This window comes from Rhinatrema bivittatum, chromosome 3, assembly GCF_901001135.1.
Source record: "Rhinatrema bivittatum chromosome 3, aRhiBiv1.1, whole genome shotgun sequence".
In the NCBI taxonomy this organism is placed as follows: domain Eukaryota; kingdom Metazoa; phylum Chordata; class Amphibia; order Gymnophiona; family Rhinatrematidae; genus Rhinatrema; species Rhinatrema bivittatum.
In genome coordinates this window covers 33,832,473-33,851,296 of record NC_042617.1, presented here as the reverse complement: position 1 = coordinate 33,851,296, position 18,824 = coordinate 33,832,473, and the positions used below count along the sequence as shown (strand labels likewise).

The window sequence follows — 18,824 nt, the reverse complement described above, 5'->3', positions numbered from 1 at the left end:
GTACAAGGAGACACTGAGACCTGTGGCCAGGCCTCAAGGTGGACTTGTACATGGGGCAATGGTTGCTGAATCTCATGTTTAGCAGATCAGCCAATGCAGCTGGACCTTGGTTGGGAGGGAACCAAGAGTCAGAGCATTGGTCGGCACAGGGACTTGTTACTGACAAGAGAAGAAGCCCTGCTGCAATCCCAAGAAGATAGAGGGGTTCTCCTGATATTGTGGCTAACATAGCTAACATAGCGATATGTGACACTAATACAGTTCTAAAAGGCACATGACCCAGAACTTTTCGAACCACGGTCCGAATGGGAGAACACAACTCTATGGGAATGCCGCCGAAGCGGGTACTTACCATCCGACGTGGATCGCCGCAAGACGAGCCGGTGAAGATTGTTGACTCCGACGGTCTCCGGAGTCCTCGAGGGTAAGGCCGGGGACGTAAATGTCCATCTCGCTCTGAAACCCGGTATGGTGGCACAGGTACAGAGGAGACAGGCCAGGCGTGAGTGGCGTTTAGACTGCTAAGTGTAACAGATGGCCATAGTCCCACACCACTTGACGGTGGGGCACGCCAGGAACAGAGGAGCCCTAACGGAACTCATGTTCCCTTCCCTCGTCACAGCGGCTCGATGTGTCGTGACGCCAATGCAGAAGCTGTCGGACCTGGATCCGGAAGTTCTGGATCACCAAGGACTGCCAAAACTGTAGGAACAGTGCTGATGGCAGTGGTGATGTCGCTCTGCCCGAGCGTTGTCCAGCCTGGAGAAGGATGGCACCGATGTGCTGGATGGCGTCAGCGGCGGACGATCACGATGTCAGCGATGATGGGTGCCACGGTGCTCGGCCCGGTCTTTCCCCAGCGCCGAGATGGAAGCCCTCGTCGTCCTGGAAGGCGATCGATGACGAACTGTCAGCACGCCTGCTCTGCTCCTGACACAATGGAGTGTCTTAAGCTAATACGGGGCTTAAAAAAGAACCCAAAGCGTGGAGCAATGTGAGGAGGCGAGGGTATTATGTGGCGGTGCTATGTCGGTATTGACGATATTGAAGGCAACCTAAGGGGCTTCGAGGATATCATCAAAATGGGTATGAAAAATCGTCGATGACTGGCCAGGAGAATGATGACAGTGACGGGCACTGACAGCAGTGGCATAGGTATCTTTGAAACGATGTGGAATCAAATAATCGAAAAACATTGCCGTTATTGAAAAAGATACCGGCATCGACTGAGTCGAAGTCGAATCAATAGGGCGTCAAGGACACCGAAGGAAAACGGAGGTGTCGAGGGCATCGATGCATGGAGGCGGGCATTTATGCAGTTTGTGGCATGGCCACGGGCATCAACTATAGGGCCACAGACGTTGACGGTATCGATTTGGACAGGCTCAGATTTCCAAGTGTACATGGCATCGGTGCCCCAGACACGTGTGTCGGTGGCATCGATATGGACACGTATGGAATCGATGGCATGGATCTCCCAGTCGATGAATTCCATCCCGGCATCAACGCCAGTCCTGGAATCGGCATGGGCATCGATGCCAGCCATAAGGCTGGCATTGGCATCAACGCCCATCCACGGAATCGAGCCGGCATGGATACCCACCGATGGGACCCACCTGGGCATCGAATTTCACCGATGGGAGCAGCCTGGCATCGACTGCCCTCGATGGATGCATTCTAACATAGATGCCCATGGATGAAACACCTGGGCATCGGTGTCCATCGATGCAAAAGGACCTGGCACCGATGCCATCGACGGACGGCCATCCGGCACCAATGCCATCGACGGACAAGCCATCCGGCACCGATGTCCATCGATGGGGACCATCCGGCACCGATGTCCATCGATGGGGACCATCCGGCACCGATGTCCACCGATGGGGACCATCCGGCATCGATGCCCACCGACGAATCGATGTGGCACCGATGCCCACCGATGGAAAAGGGCTGGACATCGGTGGGGAGGATGGGGCATCGATGGCATCCCCAAAAGGGGGGGTGGCATCGATGAAGTGACCCTGGGATCGTTAAAAAGTGTCTCGGGCAGCGGTGGCGGCGACCCGAGTATGCATGGCAGTGACTAACAGCGTGTGCGTCAATGGCATGCATCCGGGTAGGGACGGCACCGAGGAAGCCCAAAGAAAAAAACAGTGCGTAGGAGGAAAAAGCCTGGTAGCACTGAAAAGCAAAAAACATGGATAAAGGCATCAGGGCACCGTGGGGGGAGGGGCGCTGATGACATATAAAAGCCCAGGGCGGTTTAGGAGGGTCCCGTGTAGCGATAGGGTATCGACTGCGTGAGGGTACCAGGGAACGAAGGACTTGAAGCTACAGAGGTCCTAAAGTTAAGGAAAAAATCCCTACCCCACTAGCATAAGCAAGCAGAGTGTCACAGAGATACTCGCAAGCTGTTTAAAGCTAACTGAAAAATGGGGGATGGGAAGGCTTCAGTCAGTTAACAGCCTTAAGATAGTGACAGGAACCGACCGAAAAATAAGAATTAGTACTCACCCGAGCGTCGTAAAAACGTACGCGGAGGGAGACCTGTGCAGGGAAAAGTGTTTTTTGAAGTGAAAAGTTAAGTGTTTCCATGAGGTAATTAGTTAAAAAATCCTCACAGAGCTCCAACCGCTATGCTGACTGCAGAGCGGAAAAAAGAAGACTGAGGGAGACACCTGTGGCTCACAGGGATAATTGCAGGCTGGGCATGCTCAGTGCACCCAGTGTGCCAGTGTCAGTCAAAGCTTGTTGAAACTTTGACAGAAAAGTTTTCCGTACAGGGCTCCATCCTCGATGTCACCCATTTGTGAGGACTACCATCCTGCTTGTCCTGTGAGAATAAAATTTATCTTTTCGATTTCCAAGTGCAATATAAAGGACTATGGTTCAGATTTTTAACACTAGAGGGCAGGTTATACTTTTTTTTTTTTTTTTTTTTTTTAAATATTCCACTTTCGTGGCATTACAGAGTGGATTACATTCAGGTACTGAAAGTGTTTCCCTGTCCCCAGAGAGCTCACAATCTAAAGATTTACTAAGCTTTTTACCCATAGACAGAGAATGGGGAAAAGGCTTCAGTAAATCAGGCCCTAAGACTGTATCTGAGGCAATGGAGGGTAAAGTGACTTGCTGAAGATCACAAGGAGTGGCAGTGAGATTTGAACCCTGGCTTCCTTGGTTTACAGCCTCCTGCTCCTCCACTCCGCTTTTCATAAGTGGTGAAGATTTTCATTTACTACTACCAGTAAACATTTGTACTACGAGGTGTCCGCAGCACTGTGCAGACTCATTAAAGAGACCATCCCGTCTCCATGGAGGTTACAGTCTAGTTGACAGACAGACATTGAGGACAGATGGACATGGAGGAGTAACCAAGGCTTCCAAAGTATAGTCTGGATGTTGTGTCATCTTCTTTTTCCACCCATTAACAGATGGCAAAGTCACAGTAGAATCTCTAATAGGACCTTTTACTAGAGGGAAAATAGATGACGCGGGTGTGGTAACAGTGTTCAGTATGAGATGGGAAGAGAGGTGATGCCTGCATCCATGGAGGAGAATATAGAAACAGGAATCCTGGACAGGACAGGACTGGGAACGGCAGGAGAGATGAAAATGTACAGAGTGAGAGCACTGGCACTGAAGTTTCAATGGCTCGGCATGGGAAGGGGCAGGTATAGTGGAGTCATAGGAAGCGATGGTATTGGAGTAAGTGAGATGTAATGAATCTCTCAGTACTGAGGATAGGGGTCACTATCAATTAGCAGAAGGCTCCACGCTCCAGAAGCTTATATTAAAAGAAAAATGAGAAACTGTAGTGAATGGGTGAGAGGTAGGGAACCTAAGTAAATGCCACCAGCAATTAGACAATCTCGCTTCCTTTCCTGAAATCAAAATCAAAGCATATAACAGAGTGTCAAGAAATTGAAATATTTTAGCTGTAGATGTCCCAGGTGGCTGCCTGGAGAGGGAGAGTCACCCAGCGTATTTCAGATTCAGGTCAGCAATATCTACAGATTAAGCTACATGGCCAGGCCCTACCACACATATTAAAGGGAAAAATGATTGTGTTGCCAATAAAATTGATTTTGTTATCTCCAGCAAAGAGAGAGAAAATGAATTGCTAAACTGAGGTCAGGAGAAAGGTCCATCTAGCCCAGTGTCCTATCTCCGTTAGCAGCACGCAGTGAGTGCTGACAGGAGGAGTGCGAGTATTTATTTTCAGCTGTGGAACCTTGTATCTTTTTTTTTTTTTTTTTTAAACAGGTTTGGTTACTTAACCGAGTTTCAAAGAAAAACCAAAAGGGCTTTGCACACGCCTCTCTCTACACAGCCTGAAGGTTGTCCCAAAACTCCTTCCAGCGGCAGCTCCAGGGAACAGCCCTCCAGCTTCTGGCTCTCGGGGTTCTTCTTCCCACAAGGTACACAACCAACCCCCAAACCTTTTCCCTATACTTCTTTACCATTTTCTTACCAAGTTGCAAAATGTGTAAAAATGCTACAAATCATATTTAATTCTGAATTCCAGCAATTATCCATGTAGAGATTTAAAATGATCCTTCTAAAAATTAAGGGACTTTGGACCATCCTAGAATCTGATCCACCTGATACAAAAGTTACACAGGAAGTAGAAAAATAATCAGGATGTCATGAACTTAATTGCACAGACATTAAGCACTTCATAAACATTATTAAACAGACTACAGCAAAATGCATCTGGCAACATTTGGAACAGCAAATAGAGGTCATATACTTGAAAACAACCTTAATCATGAGATAAATAGTGTCACGTGGAAGAGTCTGCTACTACATGCAGTGTATGGAACCAGTAGCCTAACAACTCCAAGCCTTAGGAGGTCCAACTGAGAAGGCAGAAGTTATATCACTAGCAATTCAGGGACTCCCCTGAGCATGCTATAAAGTGCTAGAAGTTCTGATGTGTGCAATATGTGTGAGCTGACTTTAGAAAGAGTCAATCATGCACCTCTACAAGAAGAACACCACCAGAAAAATAATTCCCTAGATACTGAATCAGCATATAGTTCATGCAGGGTTAGGAGAAAATGACAGATCAGAGAACAGAAGTAGCCAAAAAGAGTTAGTTACTGAGGAGAACACCACTGGAGCCACCAAGAAGCAATGTGTATTCCATATGAAAACAAACCACATAGATTAGGGGACAATTGATAACAAAGAGCCATTTTCAGTAGATTCTGCTGCATCGAGTCATTTAACTAGACAGTTTGAATTACTTGATAACTATACTAAAGTACAGGACAGATAACGTAATTATGGCAGATGGTATGTTCAAGAAAGCAGTGGAAATGGGAATTATTCATTTCATGTCATACGGAGATAGTGACTATGAAAGTCTGATAGTGGAAGATGTCCTATATGTACCTGAATTAGCTGACAATTTCCAAATTAACAGATGCTGGATCAAAAATTTATTTTTGATAAATAGTTGCAAAGTCAAAAATGGCAAATAACTTTTATTCACTGCATCAAGACTGAAAGCCAAGCCTATACCAGTGAGTGATCAGGCAAATATTGCACAAGCAATGGCAAGTTGTAGCATGAGCACCTTGCACATTTGAACTATGACACTTGAAAATAGGGATTCAAGATACCTGTAAAGATTGCATCAAAGGTAAACATTTAAGACAATTATTTAAGAGAATTTCCAGAAACAAAGCAAAAAAAATTAATTGAAGCTAATACACGTATATTTATGTGGACCCATGCCAGTGGATTCTGTTGGTGGTAGCAGTTACATATAGTATTTGTGATTATAGATGATTGTAACCAGAAGTTGAATCCTCTTTGAAGTGCCTGAAAAAGCAGAATATAAATCAAATAAATATGAATATAGATATGAATTTATTTTTCCTTTAGTACAAAGACCAGCCTCTGACTCAGACAGAATTGCTGGACAGAGATCTGGTCGAAGACATCCAAAAGATGGGAAAGAAGGAAGCAGCATTGCTCGTTGGAGATTTTAACTACCGGATGTAGATTGGAGTATGCCTTCTGTGGAATCTACAAGAAGTAGAAAGATAGTGGATGTCCTTCAAGGGGCTCTGCTCCAACAAATGGTAATGGAACCCATGAGGGAGGGTGTGATACTCATCCTAGTGCTCCCAAATGGGGATAATGTCTCAAATATATGCATAGGTGCCCACCTGAGCACCAGTGATCATCAGACGGTATGGTTTGATATCGCAAATAAAATACAGAGAAGTCACACAAAGACCCAAGTTTTGAATTTAAAAAATACAGACCTTTTCAAAATGGGGATGTTCTTGGAGGAAGAACTAGAAGACTGGAAGAAAATGGGTGAGGTGGAACAGTGGGCCAAATTAAAAGGAACTATTACAAAGGCAACAAATCTATATGTTAGAAAAGTAAACAAAAGTAAGAGGAAAAAGAAACTGATCTGGTTCCCAAAAGAGGTGGCTGAAGTAATACAGAAAAAAAGAACAGCATTCAAGATGTATAAAGGATCCCAAAAAGAGGAACACATGAAAGAATACCTGGTGAAATTGAGATAAACAAAGAAAGGAATCAGGAAAGCAAAGGGTCAAGCAGAGGAAAGGATGGCCAAAGAGGTAAAACGAGGTGACAAAACATTTTTCAGATATATCAGCAAAAGAAGGGATGCCTGATGTAGTATAGTGAAATTGAAAGGTGGCAAAGAGCAATGTGTGGACAGAGATGAAAAATGGCGGAAATAAATACTTCAGTTTGGTCTTCACTAAAGAAGACCTTGGAGAAGGACCGCTGCTGGTTAACAAGACCGTAGATGGGAATGGGGAAGATGAAAATCCATTTATAGAAGAGAATGTATAGGAAGAGCTAGAAAACTGAAAGTGGACAAGACCATGGGGCCGGATGAGGTACATCCCAATATACTGAGGGAGCTCAGAGATGTGCAGATGGGGTCCCTAAAGACCTGTTCAGTAGATCCCTGGAAATGAGAGTGGTGCCATGTGACTGGAGAAGAGCTGTGGTGGTCCCTCTTCACAAGAGTGGTAGCAGAGAGGAAGCTGGAAACTACAGGCTGGTTAGCCTCACCTTGGTGGTGGGAAAATTAATGGAGGTGTTACTGAAGGAAAGGATAATGAACTATCTACAATCCAGTGGGTTGCTGGACCTAAGGTTTTCATGGATTCACCAGAGGAAGGTCCTGTCAGGCAAATCTGATTGATTTTTTTTTATTGGATGACTAGAGAATTAGATCAAGGAAGAGTGCTTGATGTGATTTACTTGGATTTCAGCAAAGCTTTTGATATGGTCCCGCATGGGAGGCTCATGAATAAAATGAGAAGCTTGAGACTCGCCGTCAAGGTGGTGGAGTGGACTACAAACTGATTGACTGTCAGAAGACAGCACGTAATGGTTAATGGAATATACTCTGAAGAGAGAACCATTTTAATTGGATGCCACAGGGATCTGTTTTGGGACCGGTTTTGTTAAATATCTTGGTGAGGAACATCGCAGAAGGGACAGAAGGTAAAGTTTGTCTATTTGCAGATAAAACTAAGATCTGCAACAGAGTGGACACAACCGAAAGAGTAGAGAGAATGAAAAGTGATTTAAAAAAGCTTGAAGAGTGGTCGAAGACTTGGCAGTTGGGATTCAATGTCAAGAATTGCAGATTCATGCATCTGGGGTATGGTAATTCAAAAGAGCTGTATGTGATAGGGAGTGAAAGCCTAATGTGCATAGACCGGGAGAGGGACCTATGGGTAATAGTATCTGGCGATCTGAAGGTGGTGAAGCAATGTGACAAGTTGATAGATAAAGCCAGAAGAATGCTAGGCTGCATAGAGAGAGGAATAACCATAAGAAAAATGAGGTGGTGATGCCCTTGTACAGGTCCTTGGTGAGACCTCACCAGGAGTTCTCTGTTTACTTCTGGAGACCATATCTCAAAAAGGATAGAGACAGGATAGAAGCAGTGCCGAGAAGGGTGACAAAATTGTGCGGGTTCTGTATCGGAAGACTTATGAGGGAGGCTGAAGAATCTGAATATGTATACCCTGGAAGAGAGGAAGTGCAGGGGAGATATAATGCAGACCTTTAAAACCATTCAGGTATCTGATGATGCATGTTCCTTGAACCTTTTCCAGAGGAAAGCAAACAGTAGAACTAGGGTCATGATATGAAACTTCAGGGGGGACGACTCAGAACCAATTTCAGGAAATATTTCTTCATGGAGAGGGTGGTTGAATGCCTGGAATGCCCTACCGGAAGAGATGGTGAAGACGAAAACAGTAAACAAATTTAAAAAAGGCATGGGATTAACATTGTTGATCCCTAAAGGCTGGAGTTGGAAATTAGGGTGAAGTAAGATGGTGGAAAGTCTGAGGTTTGGCACTCGCTGGATGTAATATTATCCGGTTTCGTATTTTGAAGTTGTGAGTATGGAATGTTTGAATTATTGTTTCATTGTGGTATTGGGAGTATATTAAGTATTATGGTTCGTTTTTTATTTCAGGAAAAAATTGTTGGTGTGGATTGGGGTTTAGTGAAGTATTTTGGGCATTTGTGCCGCAATATATGAGGTATGTAGCTCGTCTCCCGGTGATAATCTGTGATTGATGATGGTTATGAGACTATATAGAATTATTGTATTTTTTTTAATATAAATTTAGTGGGTGTGTCAATACATGTTTTGTATGTGTTTTTAGTGGACATTGGGAGATTGATTAAATAGGAGTTTTCAGACATATATTGGATACTTTTGATTCATGTAAGTATTTTCATGTTTTATTGCACACTGTGTGATGGGTCTGTCTAAGCGATATGTAAGGATTAATTAAAGGGTGTGTTAATTGTATGTATATATATATATATATATATATATATATATATATGTTTTAGGTGCTCGATTGTGAATAGGAACATCCCTTTCCAGTTATAGAGGTGATTAAAGATTACCTCTAAGGAAACCCTAGTAGGGTGAAACATGGCACCTTGTTGGGGTGAATAACGTTGGAACGAAGGGGGTGAACATTGTTGGAGCAGAGGAATGGAAACACCGAATTAGATAGGATGGAGTGACTATATCAAGTGTTTAACAGAAAGAGTGAGCATTGATATATAATTGTGTATTTTATGGGGTATAGTTTTTATGTGGTATGAATGATGTGTGATTGTGAGATATGTGTTATTATTGGGGTGAAGGGTTAGGATATGTCCGTATGATAATATAATATATTGGATAATGGATTGATTATATTGACATGTCCACATTCTGCTTGATTGAATATATTTGTACTTTTTTGATAAAGTTTTGTGTAATAAATGTATTGTGAAAACATATATCCTCTAGCACACTGTATCAGGAAGGGAATAGCGACCGGATATCCAAATACAAAAAATGCTATTGTCCCAAACAATTATCAGATTCAACAGTGTTAGTACACAACAAATTATTGAAGAAAGACCTCATACAAAGGCATACGTTTTCACTGCTAGTTAGCATGTAGTATACCGGCAGTATAATCATAGGTCTTATATCAACTTGTACTTTTTTTTGATTTTTTCTTTATGCTCAAGTGAGAAATTTGTGCATGGCCCATTCGAGATCCATACTAAGACTTTGAAAGTTACACTTAACTTAATGTGCTTGGAGAAACGCCTGAGACATGGTCGTAAGGTCTTATAAAGAGGCAAGCCCGACACGGACCGCGTTTCGGCATCAACAGCCATCATCAAGGGCCAGTAATATGTGAGCGTGCATAAGCAGCATATTCTCTGTAGAGGAGAAACATTACTGCTTCAATATGCTGCTTATGCACTCCTCTACAGAGGAGAAACATTACTGCTTCAATATGCTGCTTATGCACTCCTCTACAGAGGAGAAACATTACTGCTTCAATATGCTGCTTATGCACTCCTCTACAGAGGAGAAACATTACTGCTTCAATATGCTGCTTATGCACTCTCACATATTACTGGCCCTTGATGAAGGCTGTTGATGCCGAAACGCGGTCCGTGTCGGGCTTGCCTCTTTATAAGACCTTACGACCATGTCTCAGGCGTTTCTCCAAGCACATTAAGTTAAGTGTAACTTTCAAAGTCTTAGTATGGGTCTCGAATGGGCCATGCACAAATTTCTCACTTGAGCATAAAGAAAAAATAAAAAAAAAGTACAAGTTGATATAAGACCTATGATTATACTGCCAGTATACTACATGCTAACTAGCAGTGAAAACGTATGCCTTTGTATGAGGTCTTTCTTCAATAATTTGTTGTGTACTAACACTGTTGAATCTGATAATTGTTTGGGACAATAGCATTTTTTGTATTTGGATAAATGTATTGTGTACAGGGAAGAAGTGCAATATAATATAATAAATATTTGTGAAATAGATTTCTACTGTGTCTATATTAATTTAATACATACTGTACTCTGTATAATGAATGTTATAATATAGAGCCAGATAGTTTACATGTTTGCTGATTCCCATGAGTGATGTGTTGTTATAACAATTGGGGGATCTGGTATACTCTCTCGTAGTTTTCTACCAGATTAGGCTATGTTTGAATATAGCCATTTAGATTTTTAAGTTATCCAGCTATCTTGAAAAGATATCCAGGTAGGTAGCTCTTTTGCTAAAAATAAAAAGATTTCAAGTAGCCTATGGCTGATTTTCTTTCTTCCCCCCACCGAAGAATAAAGATGGCCAATCGGGCTTTGCATCCCCCTACCCCACAACTCATAAAAACAAAAAATGTAGTGGGATCGCAGCAGCCTTCCCATCCCTCCAATCCTGCTCCAGACAAACCTAACCCATAAAGAACTGGAGGCCAGGCCCTCCCATCTCATTCCCAGCAATATAAAGGATCATCTCTCTGCATTCCCCCTCCTCGGACCCTCCCTCTCTTCCCGATGCCTAAAAACCTCCTCTGGGAGCAGGATCTGCATTTACCCACTCCTGGCGAGGTCCAGTGCATCTTCTGTCAAGCTGCGCTAGAAGCATAAACTACACTCAATTTATTCTTCCAGCGCTAGAAGAAACCATCCAAGACCAGATAACTTTAGACCTGCTAAGTTAGGCCTAGATTCATCAAAATGCTATAAATATAGCGGAAATAGCGCCCGCGATAAAGAAAATTGGCACGGTTAGGTAAATTGTAGAGTTACCACATTGCATAGATAAATATCACAATGCACAACTGTAGCTGAGAGCAAGAGAGCCTCTGTATAAAGCCAATGTGACATGCTATATATACACACCACTGTAAGAGGGGATACTTTCAACTCGGGGCGGATTGGGCGAGGGTGGTTTTATATACACAGTCAGAGGAATTAACTGCAACTTTGATATGCTTGATGAATTTCTACCATTTGAATCAATGAAAGGTACCAACAAGAGGAGATGATTTCTACAAATCAGTCTCTACTGCACTGTACAAATCAAAACAAAAAATTTTACGAGAAATAACCAGGCTCAACCCATTAGTAAGCTGAGAAAAAGACACTACGTTCCCAAACCCATGTTGCAGGTAATCCATCAGCCCGTAATCCCCAATTCAATTCCCTGTACACTGTACCCAAACCATGACAACTCCAACCTCAGGGGGTAGACCACCCAGACTGAAATGCGCTCCCAACCCGATACCCCTGCAAACTCAAACATGAAAACAATATAAACCAACCTGAACCCAGTACAAGGTAACCAATTCGCCTGATAACAATCGCCCCTCATCACACGATTGCTCGCTTAATATCAGCAACAACACGGTAAGCCTATCAGAAGAAAGATTAGGCACAAGATTAGAAAATGCACTTTTGCCCAAATTAATGAAATTCAAAAAGTTCAGCCTTGGTCAGATATGGCGGAGTTGGCATCCACAGAATCGCGCAGCAGCTGACAGCGTCAGTCGCTGTCCCAATGCTATCTTTGACGGCACCGAAAGATGCCAAAAGATTCGCTTGTTTGAAGGCATCCTCAGCATCAGCCAGTGATTTAATCTTATAGGAAATGCCCTTCACCACGAAAGAAAAACCAAAGGAAAAGACCCCTCTATAGCGGATATTCTCTGCACGCAGCACAGCGGTAGCCGCTTTTAATTCAAATTTTTTCCGCAAGGTGGTGGGTGCCAAATCATTAAAGGTATAAAGTTTGTGACCCTCCCAGAGCCACTCATTGCATTTTCTCGCAGTCACGTGCAATTGCTACTTTAAGGCATAACTGTGAAGACAGAAAACGATATCTCTAGCCCTATTGGCTAATTTAGGGTCCAATGCCCTATGGGCCCACTCTATTTTAATAGTCGGTTGCTGCGCCAGATCGAGAGCCAACACAGCAGAGGTGGAGGAAAGCAATAGCCGGCAAATCGACGTTACAACCGCTAAACAATCATTATATTCCGGCGACTCTGGAACACCCATATTCTTAAGTTGTACCGCTTCAAGCGGTTTTCCAGATCCTGAATTTTCTCTGCAAGCAGTGCTTGTTCAATTTGCAGATTTGCTTTTAGCACCACCACCCTCTTAAGAGAATCCTCCTGGCTCTCCACTCGAATATCAAGATCATCGACGCAAGATCAAGGCTGCTAAATCTTCTCATACTCATATATAGATGCTAGAAGCTCCATTTTATGTTTCAAATCAGAACGAAGTTCCATAAACCAGGTTCCCAACTTATCCCGGGAGGGTAAGTTGGAAGATCCACTAGATGAGAACCCAGTAAGTAATTCTGTATCAGGTGCTTCGTTTCCTGTATCATGTGTGGCTTGGCCTCCATCAACTCCGCAGTGTGTTTAGTGAAAGAGGATTGTTTCAGGTCAGCCGTTTTTCATTTGGTGGCCATTGGAAGGCTGTAGTCAGGAAATCAAGATGAATAAAGTTCAGGAAAAAGAACAGATGGCAGGGGTTCACAATGGATGTAAGTGGGTTATTGCAGGAGCTCTGAAGCTAGGCAGCCATTCTCATCGGTGATGTCAGCACCCCCCCAGGGCCCTAATGCATTTTGATGAATGACCTGGTTAGGCCAATAACTCAACCCCTCCCAGGAAGACCCCTTTTTTATCCATCTATATAACTGGATAAGTGTTTGAATATGCCTATTTTACTAATTAGACATAACTTTTGAGTTGTCTAAATGGCTTTTGAATATGACCCTCTCTGTATACAAGGATTTGGAGTTTTTTAAAAAAGAAGATTACCATAGCAAGTGACAATCTTGTCCATGAGTAAAGTGTTGGAAACATGTTTCATATCACTGTGCTGGACTGTATTGTTAGCTAGTACCGCACTGTTTTAGCAGCTAGGGCTCTGTATGTGTATTTATTTATAGTCTGCTTTTCGGCACTGTAATATATACATCAAAGCAGATTACATTCAGGTACAGGCTTGCAGTCTAAGTTTTGTACCTGAAGCAACAGAAGGTAAAGTGACTTGCCCAAGGTCACAAGGAGCAACAGTGGGATTTGAACCCTGGGTTCTAGCCCACTGCTCTAATCACTAGGCCAGTGGTTCTCAACCTTTTTTCGGCCGGGACACACCTGACAGATGGTTCTCACATGCGTGACACACTGAACATGTGACTGTCACGGGGCTATATGTAAACATACACTCTGCATCCACGGGAACCCCATTGACCTCCACCAATGGGTCAGAGCAGAACTAGGGCATTACCCATAGAACTCACTATGCAAAAAAAAGATGTTCTGGTGACATCTCAGTAAAAGCAAAACAAACTCCCTTTACTACCAAGCACAATAGACCTCCTTATGGAAAGGCAATAATTTACCACTAATGCATATCCTATTGAGAAAACACAACAAATAAGATTGATACAATTGCCTACATGCTAGTAAAATACCTCACCTCGGTCACACACCCAGAACTGACCTTCATCAAGTACAGAAAACCCACAAATTATAAATATGGAGACAGACTGGAATGGAAAACCAAAAAAAGCCACTCTGCATGCAGAGGAAACCTGGAGAAATGGAAAGAGAAATATAGCACCTAACACAGTCCCAGGATCTGCAATAATGCACACAAACTAACCCACACAAAGTTACACCTATATAATGAAGCACACTCAAACAGGAACAACCCTATTTATGAGAAGGCAATGCTACAAATATTAAATCAGGTCCTAAACACTAATTCACCTCCTATTAGGAAAACAGAACAAGCCAAGCTGCTATAGATTCCCACACAGAAATAATTGTAAAACTATATTAATAAATGTTTCAAAACAGCTGATGAACAGAATAAGGTCAAACAATTAAAACTCATAAAAATTATTTAAAATTATCCAAATATCAATAAAATATTTCAAAACAGCAGACACATCACATAATACTCAATAATTAAAATGGCAGTCAATCAAGAAAAATAAACTTAAAATGCCACCTTTACTTACCCTCTCCAGCAACACTCCTACTCCTTTCCCTTGAAAGCACATACCAGGAGCAGCAGTGGCTGCTGAAGCTCTGTCCTCACGGTCCTCTTCTTTAGGGCCTACAAGTCACTCACACACACACACCAATTAAACCCTACGACCAGTCTCTGTCTCACACAAAGACACACCGGTCACCTCCCTGCCTAGTCTCTCTCTCTCTCACATCCCAGTCACCTCCCTGCCCAGTCTCTGTCTCTCACACACAATCCAGTCACCTCCCTGCCCAGTCTCTGTCTCTCTCACACACAATTCAGTCACCTCCCTGCCCAGTCTGTCTCTCACACTCACCCCAGTCACCTCCCTGCCCAGTCTCTGTCTCTCACACACACCGCAGTCATCTCCCTGCCCAGTCTCTGTCTCTCACACACACCGCAGTCATCTCCCTGCCCAGTCTCTGTCTCTCACACACACCGCAGTCATCTCCCTGCTCAGTCTCTGTCTCTCACACTCACCCCAGTTACCTCCCTGCCCACTCTGTCTCTCACACACACTTTGCTTAGAGCCCCAATGCTGTGTTCCCCTTTAATTTCGCAGTGGCAGATTTCCCAGTGCTGCTGCTGCCTTCTCAGCCACACTGAAGCAGCAAACATTTATTTTAGAAAAATATGCCACAGCACTTAAGCCTTTCTTCTGGCTGTCGGGATATCCCTAGACTCCCACGGCCCCCCCATCTGCCTGCTTTTACGGCCGCTGGGAGCTCCAATTGCCCCATCTGTAATCAGCATGGCTGAGTGCCACTTTTACTTTAATCGCGTCTCTGCCGTGCTCACTGTTGCATCGGGGGGGATCCCTGGAGCAAGCAGCCTCTTTGTGCTTGCAACTCACTGCCACTTTGGGGAATTCCTACTCTATCTCGGTTCCCTGCCGCTTTGGAAGCGGGAAATCCTGGCGTGGCTGGCCTCTTTTCTTTGTGGCTTGCCGCTGTGTTTAATTTCAGCACCTCCAGCCCGTGGTGGCCACGGGCCTGGACACTGCCACTCCCCCCAGCCCCCCCCAGCCCCCCCTCAAACCACCCCACCTCCGGGCTGTGAGATGCCCCCCTTCTTCCTGCCCCACTGGCCAATCAGCGGCTTCCTCCTCCCGCTGACAAAAAGAAGGGAAGAGGCTTCCGATTGGCCCGCGGGAGCAGGAAGAAGGGAGGAGGCTTCCCATTGGCCCGCGGGGGCAGAAAAAAGGTAAAGGTAAATATAACTGGGGCTGTGGGACACCGGGAGCCGTGACACACCAGTTGAGAACCACTGCACTAGGCTACTCCTCCACTCTACCATTTATGTCTACCTGTTGTCATGGTTGTGAGCCCTTGTGCTGTGACATGGTTGGCACAGCCTAGTAAGCAAACCTACTAGGCCCATGCCGACAGCTGGGGCACACGCCTTTACTAGGTTTGAGACTGGAGCTTCAGCTAGACTATCCCCATTCCCCTTAGGTTGAGCCCTTGGGCACCATGGGCCAGCAGGACTTAGGTGAGAGTCCAGTAAGAGACGGTCAGATGGTATCGAGATACAAGCCAAGGCGAGAAACAGTATTCGGGGGCAGGAAGCAGTCCAGAGGCGTCAGTGTCCTTAGCTGAATCAAAACAAGGCAGCAGGCAGGAGAGTAGTCGGATAAGTAGCAGAGGTCAGGACCAGGAAACAAGCTATGGACAGACAAGGCAAAAGGAGACTAGACACTGGGAGCCTGGCGAGGGAGGGACCAGAGGGAGAGGCAAGGAAACAAACAAGGCAGGACAGCTGGGCAAGGTAGAGGAACAAGGCAAGGCACAGACCAACAAGACAGGCTCAAAACAGGGAGGCAAAAATACGGAGTTAGCAACACGCAGTGCTAGGCAGGAGGACCTGTTGCTGAGGTGTCTGCTTGGAGCACGGCTGGGGTTTAAATCCCCAGCCGCATGACCTCCTCAGTGTGCGCTGGCGGAGTAGTTTCCTGCTGCGGGGCCTTTAAGATGTGGTGCGCCGTGCGTGTCCAGAGAGACCCGGAGCAGGGGAGGCATGGTGGCATTCTGCTGCGCCGGTGTTGCTCGGGAGTGAGTGCGGCCTGTCGTGGGTTCTTTCCACAGCTGGTCAAACAGTACACACATTCCTTTGTGAGCCGAGTTACTAGCCGCTTACAGCTCTGATTTGTCTTAATAAAAGCAGTGCTGTTGTGCTGCTCTTGAGAACTGCCTGGCTCATTTCTTTAGATGGCATCCTCTTATCTAAACAAAGTCCATTGTACACAGATTTCCTTGTGACCTTGGGCAAGTACCTTCACCCTCCATTGTATCAGGTACAAGCTTAGCTTGTGAGCCTTCTGGGGGACAGGGAAATACCTACAGTACCTGAATGTAATCCACTTTGAAGTGCTAGAAAAGCAGAATATAAATAAGATTAAATAAATCTCTATTACTTGCTCCTGGTCCTCAGTTTTTCATGTTTTGTTTAGTCTTTAATTTGTGTTCAGTTTTCTTTTTATTCATTTTTAGTTTTCTATATCATTTCCTTTTCTCTTACCCTTTCTATTCTCAGCCTTTCTTCTTTTGCTAATGTTCCAGTTTTCTGTTTTGCTTTCGTTTCTCTTTATCCTAGTCCTTGATATTTACCAGACACTTCCATTCTCTTTCCTTTTCTAACACCTTATTCTCTGCATCCTTTCTCATATACTTCCCTCTTCTCATGCTGCTATCCTCTTGCACCTTACACATTCCTCATTTTCTAAACCCCTTCTTCCTTCACAGTGTCTCCTCCATCCCCTCATCTCTTCCCCAGCTTCAGTTCTCTTCTCCCTCTGACCCTCATTTATCTGTCCACCGCTCCCTCAACTCTTTCCACCTGCCCCATCATTCTCTCAGCTATTTTCCTCCACTCCCTCCTACGTCTCTCTTTTCCTACCCTTCTCTTCCACCCATTGCCTCCTTCCTTGTCTCTCCACCCCACTACTACTGCTTCTTATCTCCTCCTCCATAGTCCAATCCTGCTACTGCAAACTCTTCCTCATCCAATTCCTAAGCAGTATTGGGCTGCAGGACTTCCTCCTGTCCCCTGCCTCTGACGCCTCTTGCTCTGTACTGGCCTTTCCACTTCATTCCCCTTTATTAAACATTTGTAGCCTGCCACTCCCTTCCAGCCTCTTTCTGCCTGTGGGAGGAACAGACACCATCCCCACAACCTGAGTGGGTGAAATAATTACCTCCACTGCAGACTTGCGCAACAATGCTAGCGCAGTAGGAACTTGCCATCCTGGGGCTATGAATCTGAATGCCCTGTAGGTTCTGGGCCAGTACTGCAGCAACTAAGAGTAGGTTCAAAGTTCACACAGTCAGCACTTCCTATCTTCTGGCCTTATGCATTGCAAGATCAGCATTTAGGAAGTGCTGACCTGCGCAAGCTTTGAACCCGTTCACAGGTGCTGCGCTGCCAGCACAGAAACTACAGAGCAGTCTAGTCAGCAGCTGCATGCTAGGCTCCCCCGGCTTCTCTTACTGGCTCCTTGGATCCTGCCTTCCAAGCCCCTTGTGTTGGGCAGGAGCTTCCCCACTTATGAGCAGGAGCTGGCCTTCCAAAAGAGGATGCTCCTGTTCGATGTGGGAGACGTGGCAAATCTGTACTAATAGAAATTGTCGTGAAACCTTTCATACAGTTTTTTTTGTTAGTAATTAATAGATTTTCTGGCTGGGTTTTGCTCCTGTAGGGTTTCTGACTGCTGTCCTGCAAAATTATTCACGCTTGTCAGGAATATCTGTGGATTCTCTAACGTTTGTCCATCGTGTGCTCCCAACAATCATCAATGCTGAGCCCCTCAAAGACACTAAGAGAAAAGAAGGTATTATACAGACAGCTTTTAAGGCAAGTAGCTCTTTGAAAAATAAAAAAACTGTCTCTTACTTGTGTTATGATGATTTACTTGTAAAAAGTCTCATGTAGTATACATATCTTCTCTGAACCAGCGGAGTAGAAAGGGAATCATTGCTTCTGTTCACAGTGATAAAAAAAAAACCAACCAGAAGACATTTCTATAAATAGAGATAGGCGCATCCATCTTCTGCTCAGCAGTGACATGTCATCTGCCCCTTCAGTAACCTGAGGGACAAGTCACAGCTGTGAACTCCCCCCCAGCGAAGATGCATGTGCTTAGGCAACAAGGAAGTGCTGCTCACACTCAAATTACATTTTTTTGAAACTAATCTCAAGATACAAAGGTGCTCATGCTTGGCAGAATACAGGGAGGGTATTTGCAAAGCCACTTCAGTGGGTAAAAACAGCACAGAAATGGGCTTTTAGAAAATTCCCTGCCCTATATGTGCTTGGAAGGACCCGTGCATAGCTCTGAGTACTTTTTTTTTTTTTTTACCCACAGTGGGGGAGAGAGGAGTCATTTCCATGGATGGGGTTGGGGAGAGATTGGTATTTAGATAAGTAC

General features: G+C 44.5%; 1 protein-coding gene across 2 annotated transcripts in view; it reads left to right on the top strand.

The window, feature by feature from the left end:
• Positions 1-18,824, top strand: part of DNAH14 (dynein axonemal heavy chain 14) — a 461,040-nt gene that overhangs the window by 430,523 nt on the left and 11,693 nt on the right. For both annotated transcript variants that reach the window (XM_029593090.1, XM_029593089.1), the window contains 2 exons: positions 4,264-4,418; positions 18,096-18,250. In XM_029593090.1, the coding sequence (XP_029448950.1) occupies positions 4,264-4,418; positions 18,096-18,250 (310 nt within the window). The remainder of the gene's footprint in view (positions 1-4,263; positions 4,419-18,095; positions 18,251-18,824) is intronic.